Source organism: Coregonus lavaretus, assembly GCF_964263955.1.
Source record: "Coregonus lavaretus genome assembly, chromosome: 14".
Lineage (NCBI taxonomy): Eukaryota > Metazoa > Chordata > Actinopteri > Salmoniformes > Salmonidae > Coregonus > Coregonus lavaretus.
In genome coordinates this window covers 1,737,420-1,760,546 of record NC_140001.1, presented here as the reverse complement: position 1 = coordinate 1,760,546, position 23,127 = coordinate 1,737,420, and the positions used below count along the sequence as shown (strand labels likewise).

General features: G+C 42.6%; 1 protein-coding gene across 1 annotated transcript; it reads left to right on the top strand.

The window, feature by feature from the left end:
* Nucleotides 1-422: 422 nt before the first annotated feature.
* LOC311141914 (bone morphogenetic protein 3-like) lies at nt 423-21,090 on the top strand (the record flags this gene model as incomplete). The annotated part of the gene is made up of 3 exons (XM_084177428.1): nt 423-699; nt 4,220-5,199; nt 20,899-21,090. The coding sequence occupies 3 exons, from the start codon at nt 423-425 to the stop codon at nt 21,088-21,090; spliced, it is 1,449 nt and encodes a 482-aa protein (XP_084033554.1).
* Between the last annotated feature and the right edge of the window lie 2,037 nt (nt 21,091-23,127).

The following is a 23,127-nucleotide window of genomic DNA, read 5'->3' as shown; positions in this document are numbered from 1 at the left end:
GAGAGAGAGACAGAGAGAGAGAGAGACAGAGAGAGAGAGAGACAGAGAGAGAGAGAGAGAGAGAGAGAGAGAGAGAGAGAGAGAGACAGGGAGAGAGAGAGAGTGAGAGTGAGAGAGAGAGAGAGAGAGAGAGAGAGAGTAGAACAGCTATGATATAACTTGTCAACTTCACGGCAGACACGCCGAGAGCGATCGCACTGCAGGAGCACAGCGCTTCTATTCTAACACCTCTTCTTTCTTTCTTTTTTTCTTCCTTTTAGTGAGGGTCGAGTTTTTCAGGTGATAATTTTTTTTTTAAACACTGGTCGAATCTCCAGGTGATGCCACCCATTTTCACAGATAAGAGGACCTGGGACACGCACTCTGAGTGGGAGATTTTGACCAGCAAGTTATTCTGACTGAAAGGGTCCACCACTGGGAACATGGCTCTCTGTCCGCAGCTGCTGCTGCTGCTCGGGTGGAGCTATCTATTCGGTGGATATTGCACGATGTTGAAAGATCATTTCACTGGTTTGAAAAGAAAAGGTGAATCAGGGCACTCAGGTGCCCCCCGTGGGAACAAAGACCGCTCAGAGAAGGAAGACCTGCTTTTACAGGATACTATGACGGAACACATGCAGATGCTTTACGACAAATACAACCGTGCAGGATTTCCTTTCAAGGAGGGGAATACCGTCCGCAGCTTTAAAGCGCACTGGGGTAAATCTAATTAAATGTGTATTTGTCACGTGCCGAATATAACGAATGTAGACTTAACCGTGAAATTCTTGCTTAGTAGCCTTTCCCAACTATGCAGAGTTACATAAATATAAAAAATATAAAAATATGAACACAAGAGGAATAAAATACACAATCATCCAAAATGTGGGCAAAACTGGTTTTGAATCAACGTTGTTTCCACGTCATTTCAACCCAAAAATTATATGTGATGACATTGAATCATCATGGAAAACTAATTGAATTAGCAAAAAGTCATCAACATAATTGCATTTCATCTTTTTTCACCCAACTTTTAACCTAAATCCAATGACAGGGTGAAATAGTTTGTTGATTTCACATTGAATTCAAGTTAGTTGACAACTCAACCAAATGTAAAACAAAACTAGGCATTGAATTGATTGATGTCGGTGCCCAGGGTGGAACTATACAGGAAGTACCAGTACCAGATCAATGTGCAGAGGTATGAGGTATTTGAGGTAGATCTGTACATGAAGGCAGGGTAAAGTGACTAGGCATCAGGATATATCATAATACGGTATTTGAGGTAGATATGTACATGAAGGCAGGTTAAAGTGACTAGGCATCAGGATAGATAATAATAAGGTATTTGAGGTAGATATGTACATGAAGGCAGGGTAAAGTGACTCGGCATCAGGATAGATAATAATAAGGTATTTGAGGTAGATATGTACATGAAGGCAGGGTAAAGTGACTAGACATCAGGATAGATAATAATACGGTATTTGAGGTAGATATGTACATGAAGGCAGGGTAAAGTGACTAGGCATCAGGATAGATAATAATAAGGTATTTGAGGTAGATATGTACATGAAGGCAGGGTAAAGTGACTAGGCATCAGGATAGATAATAATAAGGTATTTGAGGTAGATATGTACATGAAGGCAGGGTAAAGTGACTAGGCATCAGGATAGATAATAATAAGGTATTTGAGGTAGATATGTACATGAAGGCAGGGTAAAGTGACTAGGCATCAGGATAGATCATAATAAGGTATTTGAGGTAGATATATACATGAAGGCAGGGTAAAGTGACTAGGCATCAGGATAGATAATAATACGGTATTTGAGGTAGATATATACATGAAGGCAGGGTAAAGTGACTAGGCATCAGGATAGATAATAATACGGTATTTGAGGTAGATATATACATGAAGGCAGGGTAAAGTGACCCGGCATCAGGATAGATAATAATAAGGTATTTGAGGTAGATATGTACATGAAGGCAGGGTAAAGTGACTAGGCATCAGGATAGATAATAATAAGGTATTTGAGGTAGATATGTCCATGAAGGCAGGGTAAAGTGACTAGGCATCAGGATAGATAATAATACGGTATTTGAGGTAGATATGTACATGAAGGCAGGGTAAAGTGACTAGGCATCAGGATAGATAATAATAAGGTATTTGAGGTAGATATGTACATGAAGGCAGGGTAAAGTGACTAGGCATCAGGATAGATAATAATAAGGTATTTGAGGTAGATATGTACATGAAGGCAGGGTAAAGTGACTAGGCATCAGGATAGATAATAATAAGGTATTTGAGGTAGATATGTACATGAAGGCAGGGTAAAGTGACTAGGCATCAGGATAGATAATAATAAGAGTAAAATAAAGAACAGAGTAGCAGCAGCAAACTATTGGTGTATGTGTGTTTGTGTTGTCGGTATGAGTGTGTGTTATGTGTGTGTGTGTGTGTGTAGTATATGTTCATGTGTGTGGGTTTTGTGTAAGAGTAGTGGTGTAGTGTGTGTGAGTGAGTGTGTATATAGTGTGTACAAAACATTATGAACACCTGCTCTTTCCATGACATAGACTGACCAGGTGAATCCAGGTGAAAGCTGTGATCCCTTATTGATGTCACTTGTTAAATCGACTTCAATCAGTGTAGATGAATGGGAGGAGACAGGTTTAAAGAAGGATTTTTAAGCCTTGAGACAATTGAGACATGGATTGTGTATGTGTGCCATTCAGAGGGTGAATGGGCAAGACAAAATATTTAAATGCCTTTGAACGGGGTATGGTAGTAGGTGCCAGGCGCAACGGTTTGAGTCAAGAACTGCAGCGCTGCTGGGTTTGTCACGCTGAACAGTTTCCCATGTGTATCAAGAATGATCCACCACCCAACGGACATCCAGCCAACTTGATACAACTGTGGAAAGCATTGGAGTCAACATGGGCCAGCATCCCTGCGGAACGCTTTAAAGACCTTGTAGAGTCCACGCCCCTACAAATTGAGGCTGTTCTGAGAGCAAAGGGGGGGGGGGGGGTTGTGCAACTCAATATTAGGAAGGTGTTCTTAATGTTTTATACAGTCTTGTGATAATGCATAGAGGTACCTATCTTTCCAAACCACCGCTGCGTGTTTTTACGCACCATGAAGCAACACTCATAGTATGGAGATATAGTTTCTAGATTGGGTCTAGGGTGTAGTTCTGTGTTGTATAGTTGGGGCTATAAAGCGCCTGTTGATCCAAAGCCCAGCCAATGGAACACGGAGCCCATTACCCAAACGGAACGGCTGCTTCTCCTGTTGTTTGGTAGCTGTGGACTAACAGCCCAGCCAATGGAACACGGAGCCCATTACCCAAACGGAACGGCTGCTTCTCCTGTTGTTTGGTAACCGTGGACTAACAGTGGCCCTTCAAGCCTGTTAGTCGTTTATGTCTGTGTTTATGGGCGAGTAGCCAATGACAGGACAGGTGTGTTACGTCTGCATTTTGTTTCAACTTTATTCAACTTTCTGATGGAATGTCTGGTCTAAACTCTGCCCATTTAACTCCTAAATATACATGTTTTTACATTCAAGAGGCCGTTATGCAGATGTCACACTGGGATATAACCACTGATATGATAGAACCCCACAGACCTACAGAGTTTTAGCGTATCTGCGCCCTGTTGCCATGTAGGACCCGTCAGGTTTCAGCAGCCATACATAAGAAAACAGCGCCCCCCTACTGGAACGTGTTGATAATGCAGGGGATGGAAAAGGCAGACAATGCTGTGTTCGCTGCATGTCACTGCAGCCTACAGTGAACCCACACAGAACGTTGTTCCCTTAAGGTTCTCCTTTGGTTATTTAAAAAAAATTACTTTCCAAACAACATTTTGGCAAGCCAACATTTGTTATCTGGGAACAAAATGACTAGTGATTGGTTATTATTGTAACATTTCCCTAGAAAATGCCATATGAAGCTTTGAAACGGTTGTTGAATTATAGGGTTTGTGGACATGGCCTAAATAGCCTCTAATTGCTTTTTGCTTTTCTGCTACAGGTTTGAAACAAAACGTAACGATATGCACATAGAGATCCTATAATTAATGTAATTCTATGGATATGTGGACCTGTAAGGACTTATTCCAGGGATGTTCTAATCTACCCTACAACTGCTGGTCTTCTGTTATACCTGATCATGAATTGCACCCACCTGGTGTCCCAGTTGGGCTCTATACTAATCACCACGTCCTGTTGCTCCTCCAGGCACCATCAACAACCAGCAGCTCCAGATCTTCAACCTGACGTCTCTCACCAAGTCCGAGGCCGTCCTGTCGGCTGTGCTCCACTACTACATAGGAGACCTCCCGAACAGCATCCAGCACCCTGGCTGCAGCAGCAGCACCAGGCACAGGAGCTGTGGAGCCCCCTCCCCGTCCCGCCACGGCCCCAGGAAACACAGCCACGTCCAGATGGGTGTCTGGAGCTTCGCCTCAGTGGATAACCACACCAGGGCTTTGGGCCACTTTGTGATCAACGTGTCTACACTATACAGGGACTTCATCTCTTGGCAGTGGAAGGACATCACCCGGGTGGTGAACCAAGCCAAGTATCATGATGAGCTGCTGATCGGGATAGACGTGGCATCACAGCCTGGACCCAGGCCCTGGAAGAAGCTCCTCTCAGACCGCTCTCCATACATCCTGGTCTACGCCAACGACTCGGCCATCTCCGAGCCCCAGAGTGTGGTGTCGACACTACAGAGGCATCAAACGACGACGGCGGCTGGAGAAGGGCCGCTCGCCTCGGGCTTCCATAGACTGGGGCTGCACGCTCGGAACAACACCGCCGCGCAACCACAGGCGCCTCCTCACAGACGCCGGCGCTCTGCTAGCGTCCTCCTCCCGCTCCAGAACAACGAATTACCGGGGCCGGAGTACCCGTATGAGACGACGGGCTGGGACGAGAACGGCCCCTACGAACCGCTGGAGAACAAGCCAGTCCGTCGGCCGAGGAAAAAGACGCGCGGCAAGAGCCAGAGGCACGACAGTAAAATGCCCCTGCTGCAGTTTGACGAGCAGACGATAAAGAAGTCTCGTAGGAAGCAGTGGAACGAACCACGGAACTGCGCTCGCCGCTACCTGAAGGTGGACTTTGCAGACATTGGCTGGAACGAGTGGATTATATCTCCCAAGGCTTTTGATGCCTACTACTGTTCAGGGTCATGCCAGTTCCCCATGCCTAAGGTATGGATGTCTTCATGCTTCAGAGCGTCTGCTAAATGACCTATTTAGTATTTATTATTCATGTAATGGACAATATAATGTGCCAGTATGTGTTTCCCAGATAGACAGGGTCCCCAACCCTCATCCTGGAGACCTGCAGGTTGTGCAGGCTTTTGTTCCAGCAGGCTTTTGTTCCAAGTTCTCGATGAGCGGAATCAGGTGTAACAAAGTCCTGCACGCTTTATCTCTGGCTCATATAACAGCTACTCACAGACTCTGTTTGTCAACTTCAGTGGCTGTTCAGCACCACCGTGTGGCAGAACGTAGAACTGCTGTTGTCAACCATTGTTTCTCCATTAAGATCTTAACACTTGGGTTTCCACATTTTTCTGCTAATAATCCCAAATTTACGTCAAGAAATTCCGGTGACCCCAATTTGGAGAGTAATGTAGTTTAGTGGTTTTTGATATTGAACAACAGGTAATGTGAAATGTAGTATATTATGACTAGCAGTCTGTGTTGATAGCAATGAACACACCTGTGTGCACATAATGTTTTGAAGTACTTTTCTTTCAACAACCTGTCACTGAGTCGGGAATGGTGACATCATACCGGCTCTTTCAGACATCGTCCAGTTAGTTACCCCAGTCAGATGGACCATTATCCAGTTAGTTACCCCAGTCAGATGGAACATTATCCAGTTAGTTACTCCAGTCAGATGGACCATTATCCAGTTAGTTACCCCAGTCAGATGGTACATTATCCAGTTAGTTACCCCAGTCAGATGGAACATTATCCAGTTAGTTACTCCAGTCAGATGGAACATTATCCAGTTAGTTACTCCAGTCAGATGGAACATTATCCAGTTAGTTACCCCAGTCAGATGGAACATTATCCAGTTAGTTACTCCAGTCAGATGGAACATTATCCAGTTAGTTACTCCAGTCAGATGGAACATTATCCAGTTAGTTACTCCAGTCAGATGGAACATTATCCAGTTAGTTACCCCAGTCAGATGAAACATTATCCAGTTAGTTACTCCAGTCAGATGGAACATTATCCAGTTAGTTACTCCAGTCAGATGGAACATTATCCAGTTAGTTACTCCAGTCAGATGGAACATTATCCAGTTAGTTACCCCAGTCAGATGGAACATTATCCAGTTAGTTACCCCAGTCAGATGGAACATTATCCAGTTAGTTACCCCAGTCAGATGGAACATTATCCAGTTAGTTACTCCAGTCAGATGGAACATTATCCAGTTAGTTACTCCAGTCAGATGGAACATTATCCAGTTAGTTACCCCAGTCAGATGGAACATTATCCAGTTAGTTACCCCAGTCAGATGGAACATTATCCAGTTAGTTACCCCAGTCAGATGGAACATTATCCAGTTAGTTACCCCAGTCAGATGGAACATTATCCAGTTAGTTACCCCAGTCAGATGGAACATTATCCAGTTAGTTACCCCAGTCAGATGGAACATTATCCAGTTAGTTACCCCAGTCAGATGGAACATTATCCAGTTAGTTACTCCAGTCAGATGGAACATTATCCAGTTAGTTACCCCAGTCAGATGGAACATTATCCAGTTAGTTACCCCAGTCAGATGGAACATTATCCAGTTAGTTACCCCAGTCAGATGGTACATTATCCAGTTAGTTACCCCAGTCAGATGGTACATTATCCAGTTAGTTACCCCAGTCAGATGGAACATTATCCAGTTAGTTACCCCAGTCAGATGGAACATTATCCAGTTAGTTACTCCAGTCAGATGGAACATTATCCAGTTAGTTACTCCAGTCAGATGGAACATTATCCAGTTAGTTACCCCAGTCAGATGGAACATTATCCAGTTAGTTACTCCAGTCAGATGGAACATTATCCAGTTAGTTACTCCAGTCAGATGGAACATTATCCAGTTAGTTACCCCAGTCAGATGGAACATTATCCAGTTAGTTACCCCAGTCAGATGGAACATTATCCTGTTAGTTACCCCAGTCAGATGGAACATTATCCAGTTAGTTACTCCAGTCAGATGGAACATTATCCAGTTAGTTACCCCAGTCAGATGGAACATTATCCAGTTAGTTACCCCAGTCAGATGGAACATTATCCTGTTAGTTACCCCAGTCAGATGGAACATTATCCAGTTAGTTACTCCAGTCAGATGGAACATTATCCAGTTAGTTACCCCAGTCAGATGGAACATTATCCAGTTAGTTACCCCAGTCAGATGGAACATTATCCAGTTAGTTACCCCAGTCAGATGGAACATTATCCTGTTAGTTACCCCAGTCAGATGGAACATTATCCAGTTAGTTACCCCAGTCAGATGGAACATTATCCAGTTAGTTACTCCAGTCAGATGGAACATTATCCAGTTAGTTACTCCAGTCAGATGGAACATTATCCAGTTAGTTACTCCAGTCAGATGGAACATTATCCAGTTAGTTACTCCAGTCAGATGGAACATTATCCAGTTAGTTACCCCAGTCAGATGGAACATTATCCAGTTAGTTACCCAAATCAGATCGAACATTATCCAGTTAGTTACTCCAGTCAGATGGAACATTATCCAGTTAGTTACCTCAGTCAGATGGAACATTATCCAGTTAGTTACTCCAGTCAGATCGAACATTATCCAGTTAGTTACCCCAGTCAGATCGAACATTATCCAGTTAGTTACTCCAGTCAGATGGAACATTATCCAGTTAGTTACTCCAGTCAGATGGAACATTATCAAGTTAGTTACCCCAGTCAGATCCAATATTATCAAGTTAGTTACCCCAGTCAGATGGAACATTATCCAGTTAGTTACTCCAGTCAAAAGGAACATTATCCAGTTAGTTACCCCAGTCAGATGGAACATTATCCAGTTAGTTACCCCAGTCAGATGGAACATTATCCAGTTAATTACTCCAGTCAGATGGAACATTATCAAGTTAGTTACCCCAGTCAGATGGAACATTATCCAGTTAGTTACTCGAGTCAGATCGAACATTATCCAATTAGTTACCCCAGTCAGATCGAACATTATCAACATTATCAAGTTAGTTACCCCAGTCAGATGGAACAGTGTCCAGTTAGTTACTCCAGTCAGATTGAACATTATCAAGTTAGTTACCCCAGTCAAATCGAGCATTATCCAGTTAGTTACCCCAGTCAAATCGAACATTATCCAGTTAGTTACCCCAGTCAGATGGAACATTATCCAGTTAGTTACCCCAGTCAGATGGAACATTATCCAGTTAGTTACTCCAGTCAGATCGAACATTATCCAGTTAGTTACCCCAGTCAGATGGAACATTATCCAGTTAGTTACCCCAGTCAGATGGTACATTATCCAGTTAGTTACTCCAGTCAGATGGAACATTATCCAGTTAGTTACCCCAGTCAGATGGTACATTATCCAGTTAGTTACTCCAGTCAGATGGAACATTATCCAGTTAGTTACCCCAGTCAGATGGAACATTATCCAGTTAGTTACCCCAGTCAGATGGAACATTATCCAGTTAGTTACCCCAGTCAGATGGAACATTATCCAGTTAGTTACCCCAGTCAGATGGAACATTATCCAGTTAGTTACCCCAGTCAGATGGAACATTATCCAGTTAGTTACCCCAGTCAGATGGAACATTATCCAGTTAGTTACTCCAGTCAGATGGAACATTATCCAGTTAGTTACCCCAGTCAGATGGTACATTATCCAGTTAGTTACTCCAGTCAGATGGAACATTATCCAGTTAGTTACTCCAGTCAGATGGAACATTATCCAGTTAGTTACTCCAGTCAGATGGAACATTATCCAGTTAGTTACCCCAGTCAGATGGAACATTATCCAGTTAGTTACCCCAGTCAGATGGAACATTATCCAGTTAGTTACCCCAGTCAGATGGAACATTATCCAGTTAGTTACCCCAGTCAGATGGAACATTATCCAGTTAGTTACCCCAGTCAGATGGAACATTATCCAGTTAGTTACCCCAGTCAGATGGTACATTATCCAGTTAGTTACCCCAGTCAGATGGAACATTATCCAGTTAGTTACCCCAGTCAGATGGAACATTATCCAGTTAGTTACCCCAGTCAGATGGAACATTATCCAGTTAGTTACCCCAGTCAGATGGTACATTATCCAGTTAGTTACTCCAGTCAGATGGAACATTATCCAGTTAGTTACCTCAGTCAGATGGAACATTATCCAGTTAGTTACCCCAGTCAGATGGAACATTATCCAGTTAGTTACTCCAGTCAGATGGAACATTATCCAGTTAGTTACTCCAGTCAGATGGAACATTATCCAGTTAGTTACCCCAGTCAGATGGAACATTATCCAGTTAGTTACCCCAGTCAGATGGAACATTATCCAGTTAGTTACTCCAGTCAGATGGAACATTATCCAGTTAGTTACCCCAGTCAGATGGTACATTATCCAGTTAGTTACTCCAGTCAGATGGAACATTATCCAGTTAGTTACTCCAGTCAGATGGAACATTATCCAGTTAGTTACCCCAGTCAGATGGAACATTATCCAGTTAGTTACCCCAGTCAGATGGAACATTATCCAGTTAGTTACCCCAGTCAGATGGTTTATTATCCAGTTAGTTACCCCAGTCAGATGGAACATTATCCAGTTAGTTACCCCAGTCAGATGGTACATTATCCAGTTAGTTACTCCAGTCAGATGGAACATTATCAAGTTAGTTACCCCAGTCAGATGGTACATTATCCAGTTAGTTACCCCAGTCAGATGGAACATTATCCTGTTAGTTACCCCAGTCAGATGGAACATTATCCAGTTAGTTACCCCAGTCAGATGGAACATTATCCAGTTAGTTACCCCAGTCAGATGGAACATTATCCAGTTAGTTACCCCAGTCAGATGGAACATTATCCAGTTAGTTACTCCAGTCAGATGGAACATTATCCTGTTAGTTACCCCAGTCAGATGGAACATTATCCAGTTAGTTACCCCAGTCAGATGGAACATTATCCAGTTAGTTACCCCAGTCAGATGGAACATTATCCAGTTAGTTACCCCAGTCAGATGGAACATTATCCAGTTAGTTACTCCAGTCAGATGGAACATTATCCAGTTAGTTACTCCAGTCAGATGGAACATTATCCAGTTAGTTACCCCAGTCAGATGGAACATTATCCAGTTAGTTACCCCAGTCAGATGGAACATTATCCAGTTAGTTACTCCAGTCAGATGGACCATTATCCAGTTAGTTACTCCAGTCAGATGGAACATTATCCAGTTAGTTACCCCAGTCAGATGGAACATTATCCAGTTAGTTACCCCAGTCAGATCGAACATTATCCAGTTAGTTACCCCAGTCAGATGGTACATTATCCAGTTAGTTACCCCAGTCAGATGGAACATTATCCAGTTAGTTACTCCAGTCAGATGGAACATTATCCAGTTAGTTACCCCAGTCAGATGGAACATTATCCAGTTAGTTACCCCAGTCAGATCGAACATTATCCAGTTAATTACTCCAGTCAGATGGAACATTATCCTGTTAGTTACCCCAGTCAGATGGAACATTATCCAGTTAGTTACCCCAGTCAGATGGAACATTATCCAGTTAGTTACCCCAGTCAGATGGAACATTATCCAGTTAGTTACCCCAGTCAGATGGAACATTATCCAGTTAGTTACCCCAGTCAGATGGAACATTATCCAGTTAGTTACTCCAGTCAGATGGAACATTATCCAGTTAGTTACTCCAGTCAGATGGAACATTATCCAGTTAGTTACCCCAGTCAGATGGAACATTATCCAGTTAGTTACCCCAGTCAGATGGAACATTATCCAGTTAGTTACCCCAGTCAGATCGAACATTATCCAGTTAGTTACCCCAGTCAGATGGTACATTATCCAGTTAGTTACCCCAGTCAGATGGAACATTATCCAGTTAGTTACTCCAGTCAGATGGAACATTATCCAGTTAGTTACTCCAGTCAGATGGAACATTATCCAGTTAGTTACTCCAGTCAGATGGAACATTATCCAGTTAGTTACTCCAGTCAGATGGAACATTATCCAGTTAGTTACCCCAGTCAGATGGAACATTATCCAGTTAGTTACCCCAGTCAGATGGAACATTATCCAGTTAGTTACTCCAGTCAGATGGAACATTATCCAGTTAGTTACTCCAGTCAGATGGAACATTATCCAGTTAGTTACCCCAGTCAGATGGAACATTATCCAGTTAGTTACTCCAGTCAGATGGAACATTATCCAGTTAGTTACCCCAGTCAGATGGAACATTATCCAGTTAGTTACCCCAGTCAGATGGTACATTATCCAGTTAGTTACTCCAGTCAGATGGAACATTATCCAGTTAGTTACTCCAGTCAGATGGAACATTATCCAGTTAGTTACTCCAGTCAGATGGAACATTATCCAGTTAGTTACCCCAGTCAGATGGTACATTATCCAGTTAGTTACCCCAGTCAGATGGAACATTATCCAGTTAGTTACTCCAGTCAGATGGAACATTATCCAGTTAGTTACTCCAGTCAGATGGAACATTATCCAGTTAGTTACCCCAGTCAGATGGAACATTATCCAGTTAGTTACCCCAGTCAGATGGAACATTATCCAGTTAGTTACCCCAGTCAGATGGAACATTATCCAGTTAGTTACCCCAGTCAGATGGAACATTATCCAGTTAGTTACCCCAGTCAGATGGAACATTATCCAGTTAGTTACCCCAGTCAGATGGAACATTATCCAGTTAGTTACCCCAGTCAGATGGTACATTATCCAGTTAGTTACTCCAGTCAGATGGAACATTATCCATTTAGTTACTTCAGTCAGATGGAACATTATCCAGTTAGTTACCCCAGTCAGATGGAACATTATCCAGTTAGTTACTCCAGTCAGATGGAACATTATCCAGTTAGTTACCCCAGTCAGATGGTACATTATCCAGTTAGTTACTCCAGTCAGATGGAACATTATCCAGTTAGTTACCCCAGTCAGATGGAACATTATCCAGTTAGTTACCCCAGTCAGATGGAACATTATCCAGTTAGTTACTCCAGTCAGATGGAACATTATCCAGTTAGTTACCCCAGTCAGATGGTACATTATCCAGTTAGTTACTCCAGTCAGATGGAACATTATCCAGTTAGTTACTCCAGTCAGATGGAACATTATCCAGTTAGTTACCCCAGTCAGATGGAACATTATCCAGTTAGTTACCCCAGTCAGATGGAACATTATCCAGTTAGTTACCCCAGTCAGATGGTACATTATCCAGTTAGTTACCCCAGTCAGATGGAACATTATCCAGTTAGTTACCCCAGTCAGATGGTACATTATCCAGTTAGTTACTCCAGTCAGATGGAACATTATCAAGTTAGTTACCCCAGTCAGATGGTACATTATCCAGTTAGTTACCCCAGTCAGATGGAACATTATCCTGTTAGTTACCCCAGTCAGATGGAACATTATCCAGTTAGTTACCCCAGTCAGATGGAACATTATCCAGTTAGTTACCCCAGTCAGATGGAACATTATCCAGTTAGTTACCCCAGTCAGATGGTACATTATCCAGTTAGTTACCCCAGTCAGATGGAACATTATCCAGTTAGTTACCCCAGTCAGATGGAACATTATCCAGTTAGTTACCCCAGTCAGATGCAACATTATCCAGTTAGTTACCCCAGTCAGATGGTACATTATCCAGTTAGTTACTCCAGTCAGATGGAACATTATCCATTTAGTTACTTCAGTCAGATGGAACATTATCCAGTTAGTTACCCCAGTCAGATGGAACATTATCCAGTTAGTTACTCCAGTCAGATGGAACATTATCCAGTTAGTTACCCCAGTCAGATGGTACATTATCCAGTTAGTTACTCCAGTCAGATGGAACATTATCCAGTTAGTTACCCCAGTCAGATGGAACATTATCCAGTTAGTTACCCCAGTCAGATGGAACATTATCCAGTTAGTTACTCCAGTCAGATGGAACATTATCCAGTTAGTTACCCCAGTCAGATGGTACATTATCCAGTTAGTTACTCCAGTCAGATGGAACATTATCCAGTTAGTTACTCCAGTCAGATGGAACATTATCCAGTTAGTTACCCCAGTCAGATGGAACATTATCCAGTTAGTTACCCCAGTCAGATGGTACATTATCCAGTTAGTTACTCCAGTCAGATGGAACATTATCAAGTTAGTTACCCCAGTCAGATGGAACATTATCCAGTTAGTTACCCCAGTCAGATGGAACATTATCCAGTTAGTTACCCCAGTCAGATGGTACATTATCCAGTTAGTTACCCCAGTCAGATGGAACATTATCCAGTTAGTTACCCCAGTCAGATGGTACATTATCCAGTTAGTTACCCCAGTCAGATGGTACATTATCCAGTTAGTTACCCCAGTCAGATGGAACATTATCCAGTTAGTTACCCCAGTCAGATGGAACATTATCCAGTTAGTTACCCCAGTCAGATGGAACATTATCCAGTTAGTTACCCCAGTCAGATGGTACATTATCCAGTTAGTTACTCCAGTCAGATGGAACATTATCCATTTAGTTACTTCAGTCAGATGGAACATTATCCAGTTAGTTACCCCAGTCAGATGGAACATTATCCAGTTAGTTACTCCAGTCAGATGGAACATTATCCAGTTAGTTACCCTAGTCAGATGGTACATTATCCAGTTAGTTACTCCAGTCAGATGGAACATTATCCAGTTAGTTACCCCAGTCAGATGGAACATTATCCAGTTAGTTACCCCAGTCAGATGGAACATTATCCAGTTAGTTACTCCAGTCAGATGGAACATTATCCAGTTAGTTACCCCAGTCAGATGGTACATTATCCAGTTAGTTACTCCAGTCAGATGGAACATTATCCAGTTAGTTACTCCAGTCAGATGGAACATTATCCAGTTAGTTACCCCAGTCAGATGGAACATTATCCAGTTAGTTACCCCAGTCAGATGGAACATTATCCAGTTAGTTACCCCAGTCAGATGGTACATTATCCAGTTAGTTACCCCAGTCAGATGGAACATTATCCAGTTAGTTACCCCAGTCAGATGGTACATTATCCAGTTAGTTACTCCAGTCAGATGGAACATTATCAAGTTAGTTACCCCAGTCAGATGGTACATTATCCAGTTAGTTACCCCAGTCAGATGGAACATTATCCTGTTAGTTACCCCAGTCAGATGGAACATTATCCAGTTAGTTACCCCAGTCAGATGGAACATTATCCAGTTAGTTACCCCAGTCAGATGGAACATTATCCAGTTAGTTACCCCAGTCAGATGGAACATTATCCAGTTAGTTACTCCAGTCAGATGGAACATTATCCTGTTAGTTACCCCAGTCAGATGGAACATTATCCAGTTAGTTACCCCAGTCAGATGGAACATTATCCAGTTAGTTACCCCAGTCAGATGGAACATTATCCAGTTAGTTACCCCAGTCAGATGGAACATTATCCAGTTAGTTACCCCAGTCAGATGGAACATTATCCAGTTAGTTACTCCAGTCAGATGGAACATTATCCAGTTAGTTACTCCAGTCAGATGGAACATTATCCAGTTAGTTACCCCAGTCAGATGGAACATTATCCAGTTAGTTACCCCAGTCAGATCGAACATTATCCAGTTAATTACTCCAGTCAGATGGAACATTATCCTGTTAGTTACCCCAGTCAGATGGAACATTATCCAGTTAGTTACCCCAGTCAGATGGAACATTATCCAGTTAGTTACCCCAGTCAGATGGAACATTATCCAGTTAGTTACCCCAGTCAGATGGAACATTATCCAGTTAGTTACCCCAGTCAGATGGAACATTATCCAGTTAGTTACTCCAGTCAGATGGAACATTATCCAGTTAGTTACTCCAGTCAGATGGAACATTATCCAGTTAGTTACCCCAGTCAGATGGAACATTATCCAGTTAGTTACCCCAGTCAGATGGAACATTATCCAGTTAGTTACCCCAGTCAGATCGAACATTATCCAGTTAGTTACCCCAGTCAGATGGTACATTATCCAGTTAGTTACCCCAGTCAGATGGAACATTATCCAGTTAGTTACTCCAGTCAGATGGAACATTATCCAGTTAGTTACTCCAGTCAGATGGAACATTATCCAGTTAGTTACCCCAGTCAGATGGAACATTATCCAGTTAGTTACCCCAGTCAGATGGAACATTATCCAGTTAGTTACTCCAGTCAGATGGAACATTATCCTGTTAGTTACCCCAGTCAGATGGAACATTATCCAGTTAGTTACCCCAGTCAGATGGAACATTATCCAGTTAGTTACCCCAGTCAGATGGAACATTATCCAGTTAGTTACCCCAGTCAGATGGAACATTATCCAGTTAGTTACTCCAGTCAGATGGAACATTATCCAGTTAGTTACTCCAGTCAGATGGAACATTATCCAGTTAGTTACCCCAGTCAGATGGAACATTATCCAGTTAGTTACCCCAGTCAGATGGAACATTATCCAGTTAGTTACTCCAGTCAGATGGACCATTATCCAGTTAGTTACTCCAGTCAGATGGAACATTATCCAGTTAGTTACCCCAGTCAGATGGAACATTATCCAGTTAGTTACCCCAGTCAGATCGAACATTATCCAGTTAGTTACCCCAGTCAGATGGTACATTATCCAGTTAGTTACCCCAGTCAGATGGAACATTATCCAGTTAGTTACTCCAGTCAGATGGAACATTATCCAGTTAGTTACCCCAGTCAGATGGAACATTATCCAGTTAGTTACCCCAGTCAGATCGAACATTATCCAGTTAATTACTCCAGTCAGATGGAACATTATCCTGTTAGTTACCCCAGTCAGATGGAACATTATCCAGTTAGTTACCCCAGTCAGATGGAACATTATCCAGTTAGTTACCCCAGTCAGATGGAACATTATCCAGTTAGTTACCCCAGTCAGATGGAACATTATCCAGTTAGTTACCCCAGTCAGATGGAACATTATCCAGTTAGTTACTCCAGTCAGATGGAACATTATCCAGTTAGTTACTCCAGTCAGATGGAACATTATCCAGTTAGTTACCCCAGTCAGATGGAACATTATCCAGTTAGTTACCCCAGTCAGATGGAACATTATCCAGTTAGTTACCCCAGTCAGATCGAACATTATCCAGTTAGTTACCCCAGTCAGATGGTACATTATCCAGTTAGTTACCCCAGTCAGATGGAACATTATCCAGTTAGTTACTCCAGTCAGATGGAACATTATCCAGTTAGTTACTCCAGTCAGATGGAACATTATCCAGTTAGTTACTCCAGTCAGATGGAACATTATCCAGTTAGTTACTCCAGTCAGATGGAACATTATCCAGTTAGTTACCCCAGTCAGATGGAACATTATCCAGTTAGTTACCCCAGTCAGATGGAACATTATCCAGTTAGTTACTCCAGTCAGATGGAACATTATCCAGTTAGTTACTCCAGTCAGATGGAACATTATCCAGTTAGTTACCCCAGTCAGATGGAACATTATCCAGTTAGTTACTCCAGTCAGATGGAACATTATCCAGTTAGTTACCCCAGTCAGATGGAACATTATCCAGTTAGTTACCCCAGTCAGATGGTACATTATCCAGTTAGTTACTCCAGTCAGATGGAACATTATCCAGTTAGTTACTCCAGTCAGATGGAACATTATCCAGTTAGTTACTCCAGTCAGATGGAACATTATCCAGTTAGTTACCCCAGTCAGATGGTACATTATCCAGTTAGTTACCCCAGTCAGATGGAACATTATCCAGTTAGTTACTCCAGTCAGATGGAACATTATCCAGTTAGTTACTCCAGTCAGATGGAACATTATCCAGTTAGTTACCCCAGTCAGATGGAACATTATCCAGTTAGTTACCCCAGTCAGATGGAACATTATCCAGTTAGTTACCCCAGTCAGATGGAACATTATCCAGTTAGTTACCCCAGTCAGATGGAACATTATCCAGTTAGTTACCCCAGTCAGATGGAACATTATCCAGTTAGTTACCCCAGTCAGATGGAACATTATCCAGTTAGTTACCCCAGTCAGATGGTACATTATCCAGTTAGTTACTCCAGTCAGATGGAACATTATCCATTTAGTTACTTCAGTCAGATGGAACATTATCCAGTTAGTTACCCCAGTCAGATGGAACATTATCCAGTTAGTTACTCCAGTCAGATGGAACATTATCCAGTTAGTTACCCCAGTCAGATGGTACATTATCCAGTTAGTTACTCCAGTCAGATGGAACATTATCCAGTTAGTTACCCCAGTCAGATGGAACATTATCCAGTTAGTTACCCCAGTCAGATGGAACATTATCCAGTTAGTTACTCCAGTCAGATGGAACATTATCCAGTTAGTTACCCCAGTCAGATGGTACATTATCCAGTTAGTTACTCCAGTCAGATGGAACATTATCCAGTTAGTTACTCCAGTCAGATGGAACATTATCCAGTTAGTTACCCCAGTCAGATGGAACATTATCCAGTTAGTTACCCCAGTCAGATGGAACATTATCCAGTTAGTTACCCCAGTCAGATGGTACATTATCCAGTTAGTTACCCCAGTCAGATGGAACATTATCCAGTTAGTTACCCCAGTCAGATGGTACATTATCCAGTTAGTTACTCCAGTCAGATGGAACATTATCAAGTTAGTTACCCCAGTCAGATGGTACATTATCCAGTTAGTTACCCCAGTCAGATGGAACATTATCCTGTTAGTTACCCCAGTCAGATGGAACATTATCCAGTTAGTTACCCCAGTCAGATGGAACATTATCCAGTTAGTTACCCCAGTCAGATGGAACATTATCCAGTTAGTTACCCCAGTCAGATGGTACATTATCCAGTTAGTTACCCCAGTCAGATGGAACATTATCCAGTTAGTTACCCCAGTCAGATGGAACATTATCCAGTTAGTTACCCCAGTCAGATGCAACATTATCCAGTTAGTTACCCCAGTCAGATGGTACATTATCCAGTTAGTTACTCCAGTCAGATGGAACATTATCCATTTAGTTACTTCAGTCAGATGGAACATTATCCAGTTAGTTACCCCAGTCAGATGGAACATTATCCAGTTAGTTACTCCAGTCAGATGGAACATTATCCAGTTAGTTACCCCAGTCAGATGGTACATTATCCAGTTAGTTACTCCAGTCAGATGGAACATTATCCAGTTAGTTACCCCAGTCAGATGGAACATTATCCAGTTAGTTACCCCAGTCAGATGGAACATTATCCAGTTAGTTACTCCAGTCAGATGGAACATTATCCAGTTAGTTACCCCAGTCAGATGGTACATTATCCAGTTAGTTACTCCAGTCAGATGGAACATTATCCAGTTAGTTACTCCAGTCAGATGGAACATTATCCAGTTAGTTACCCCAGTCAGATGGAACATTATCCAGTTAGTTACCCCAGTCAGATGGTACATTATCCAGTTAGTTACTCCAGTCAGATGGAACATTATCAAGTTAGTTACCCCAGTCAGATGGAACATTATCCAGTTAGTTACCCCAGTCAGATGGAACATTATCCAGTTAGTTACCCCAGTCAGATGGTACATTATCCAGTTAGTTACCCCAGTCAGATGGAACATTATCCAGTTAGTTACCCCAGTCAGATGGTACATTATCCAGTTAGTTACCCCAGTCAGATGGTACATTATCCAGTTAGTTACCCCAGTCAGATGGAACATTATCCAGTTAGTTACCCCAGTCAGATGGAACATTATCCAGTTAGTTACCCCAGTCAGATGGAACATTATCCAGTTAGTTACCCCAGTCAGATGGTACATTATCCAGTTAGTTACTCCAGTCAGATGGAACATTATCCATTTAGTTACTTCAGTCAGATGGAACATTATCCAGTTAGTTACCCCAGTCAGATGGAACATTATCCAGTTAGTTACTCCAGTCAGATGGAACATTATCCAGTTAGTTACCCTAGTCAGATGGTACATTATCCAGTTAGTTACTCCAGTCAGATGGAACATTATCCAGTTAGTTACCCCAGTCAGATGGAACATTATCCAGTTAGTTACCCCAGTCAGATGGAACATTATCCAGTTAGTTACTCCAGTCAGATGGAACATTATCCAGTTAGTTACCCCAGTCAGATGGTACATTATCCAGTTAGTTACTCCAGTCAGATGGAACATTATCCAGTTAGTTACTCCAGTCAGATGGAACATTATCCAGTTAGTTACCCCAGTCAGATGGAACATTATCCAGTTAGTTACCCCAGTCAGATGGAACATTATCCAGTTAGTTACCCCAGTCAGATGGTACATTATCCAGTTAGTTACCCCAGTCAGATGGAACATTATCCAGTTAGTTACCCCAGTCAGATGGTACATTATCCAGTTAGTTACTCCAGTCAGATGGAACATTATCAAGTTAGTTACCCCAGTCAGATGGTACATTATCCAGTTAGTTACCCCAGTCAGATGGAACATTATCCTGTTAGTTACCCCAGTCAGATGGAACATTATCCAGTTAGTTACCCCAGTCAGATGGAACATTATCCAGTTAGTTACCCCAGTCAGATGGAACATTATCCAGTTAGTTACCCCAGTCAGATGGAACATTATCCAGTTAGTTACTCCAGTCAGATGGAACATTATCCTGTTAGTTACCCCAGTCAGATGGAACATTATCCAGTTAGTTACCCCAGTCAGATGGAACATTATCCAGTTAGTTACCCCAGTCAGATGGAACATTATCCAGTTAGTTACCCCAGTCAGATGGAACATTATCCAGTTAGTTACCCCAGTCAGATGGAACATTATCCAGTTAGTTACTCCAGTCAGATGGAACATTATCCAGTTAGTTACTCCAGTCAGATGGAACATTATCCAGTTAGTTACCCCAGTCAGATGGAACATTATCCAGTTAGTTACCCCAGTCAGATCGAACATTATCCAGTTAATTACTCCAGTCAGATGGAACATTATCCTGTTAGTTACCCCAGTCAGATGGAACATTATCCAGTTAGTTACCCCAGTCAGATGGAACATTATCCAGTTAGTTACCCCAGTCAGATGGAACATTATCCAGTTAGTTACCCCAGTCAGATGGAACATTATCCAGTTAGTTACCCCAGTCAGATGGAACATTATCCAGTTAGTTACTCCAGTCAGATGGAACATTATCCAGTTAGTTACTCCAGTCAGATGGAACATTATCCAGTTAGTTACCCCAGTCAGATGGAACATTATCCAGTTAGTTACCCCAGTCAGATGGAACATTATCCAGTTAGTTACCCCAGTCAGATCGAACATTATCCAGTTAGTTACCCCAGTCAGATGGTACATTATCCAGTTAGTTACCCCAGTCAGATGGAACATTATCCAGTTAGTTACTCCAGTCAGATGGAACATTATCCAGTTAGTTACTCCAGTCAGATGGAACATTATCCAGTTAGTTACTCCAGTCAGATGGAACATTATCCAGTTAGTTACTCCAGTCAGATGGAACATTATCCAGTTAGTTACCCCAGTCAGATGGAACATTATCCAGTTAGTTACCCCAGTCAGATGGAACATTATCCAGTTAGTTACTCCAGTCAGATGGAACATTATCCAGTTAGTTACCCCAGTCAGATGGAACATTATCCAGTTAGTTACCCCAGTCAGATGGAATGTCGTCTTTAACCTCCTCCTTCTCTTCTGTCCTATAGTCTCTGAAGCCTAGTAACCACGCCACCATCCAGAGCATTGTGAGAGCGGTGGGGGTGGTGTCTGGTATCCCTGAGCCCTGCTGTGTCCCAGACAAGATGTCTTCCCTCTCCATCCTCTTCTTCGACGAGGACAAGAACGTTGTGCTCAAAGTCTACCCCAACATGACTGTGGACTCCTGTGCCTGCAGATAGGGACAATTACCACACACAAACACACACACACACACACACACACACACACACACACACACACACACACACACACACACACACATAGAACAATCTCTCTGCAACATAGCCACCTCTCAAGGATCAAGGATTTTCCTCTTTTGCACTGGAAGAGAGATTAGGGATTACAATCTACTATCTAAATGGAGATGAGATTGTTATTGACGAACCATTTCAGGGAAGGACTGCTGGACCTTCCTCCTATTGGAAGCCTGAAGTAACCTGGAAAATAAACAGCTCACTTTTCTCATCATCATCATCACTATCACCACCATCATCATCATGGCTTCTTACCTGTTTGAATGTTTGAATAGAATTAAACAGCCCTTGGAGAGGAGGACCTAATGCAGTTTGAGGTACTACCTTGAAGGGGGAGAGAAACTCCCGGAATGAAAGACCTTCTGTGATGCACAGTACTGTGAGCTCCAAAAGTATTGGGACAGTGACACATTTGTTGTTGTTTTGGCTCTGTACTCCAGCACTTTGGATTTGAAATTATACAATGAGGTTAAAGTGCAGACTGTCAGCTTTAATTGGAGGGTATTTTCATCCATATTGGGTGAACCGTTTAGAAAGAACAGCACCTTTTGTTCGTAGTCCCCCCATTTTAGGGGACCAAAAGTATTGGGACAAATTCACTTATTGTGTATTAAAGTAATCCTTAATGAATCGTGAATAATGATGAGTGAGAAAGTTACAGACGCACAAATATCATATCTCCAAGACATGCCTTTTTGAGGGGGGTATGATATATGTGCGTCTGTAACTTTCTCACTCATCATGATTCACGATTCATTCAGGACTACCCATAATCATGGTAACATCCACATTAATGTAGAAGTGTTTAGAAACATATTCTATTCTTATTTACAATAAAAGTGACTCCAAAATGACAAAATACATTATTTACCGTTCATTTCTATTGGACACAAAATAATCTGAAACACAACCAAAACAAAACAGCAAATGCATCCAACAAGTTTGTAGAGTCACAAGCTTGATGTAGTCATAGGAATATGGGACCAAATACAACACTTTTGACAACTTTAATACACATGTAAGTAAATTCTTCCCAATACTTTTTGTCCCCTAAAATGGGGGAACTATGTACAAAAAGTGCTGTATCATTTCAAATCCAAAGTGCAGGAGTACAAAGCCAAAACAACAATACTTTTGGAGCTCGCTGTATCTGCCCCTGTTTTTATAACGGCAGGACCCCAGTACTGCCCCTGTTTTATAACGACAGGACCCCAGTCCTGCCCCTGTTTTATAACGACAGGACCCCAGTACTGCCCCTGTTTTATAACGGCAGGACCCCAGTACTGCCCCTGTTTTTATAACGACAGGACCCCAGCATTGCCTCAGTGGGACTCTTCTGGGTTGACTGAAGTGATCAGACAGACACATGCTATATCCTAACTCCTTCCTCCCCAGTTCTGAGTTGTTGTTTTCTTACCATTACCAAGGAACCTCCTCCTCCTCCTCCTCCTCCTCCTCCTCCTCCTCCTCTTCCTCTTCCTCTTCCTCCACCTCCTCCTCCCTCTCCTCCTCCTCCTCCTTCTCCTCCTCTCCTCCTCCTCCTCCCTCTCCTCCACCTCCTCCTCCCTCTCCTCCTCCTCCTCCTTCTCCTCCTCTCCTCCTCCTCCTCCCTCTCCTCCACCTCCTCCTCCCTCTCCTCCTCCTCCTTCTCCTCCTCTCCTCCTACTGCACCTCCTCTTCCTCCCTCTCCAACTCCTCCTCCTCCTCCTCCTCCTCCATCTCCTCCACCTCCTCCTCCCTCTCCTCCTCCACCTCCTCCTCCTCCTCCTCTTCCTCCACCTCCTCCTCCCTCTCCTCCTCCTTCTCCTCTCCTCCACCTCTTCCTCCCTCTCCAACTCCTCCTCCTCTCCTCCACCTCTTCCTCCTCCTCCTCCTCGTCCTCCTCCTCCTCTCCTCCACCTCTTCACCTCCTCCACCTCCTTCTTGTCCTCCATTTTGTACTGCATGGCTATATGTTAGAGT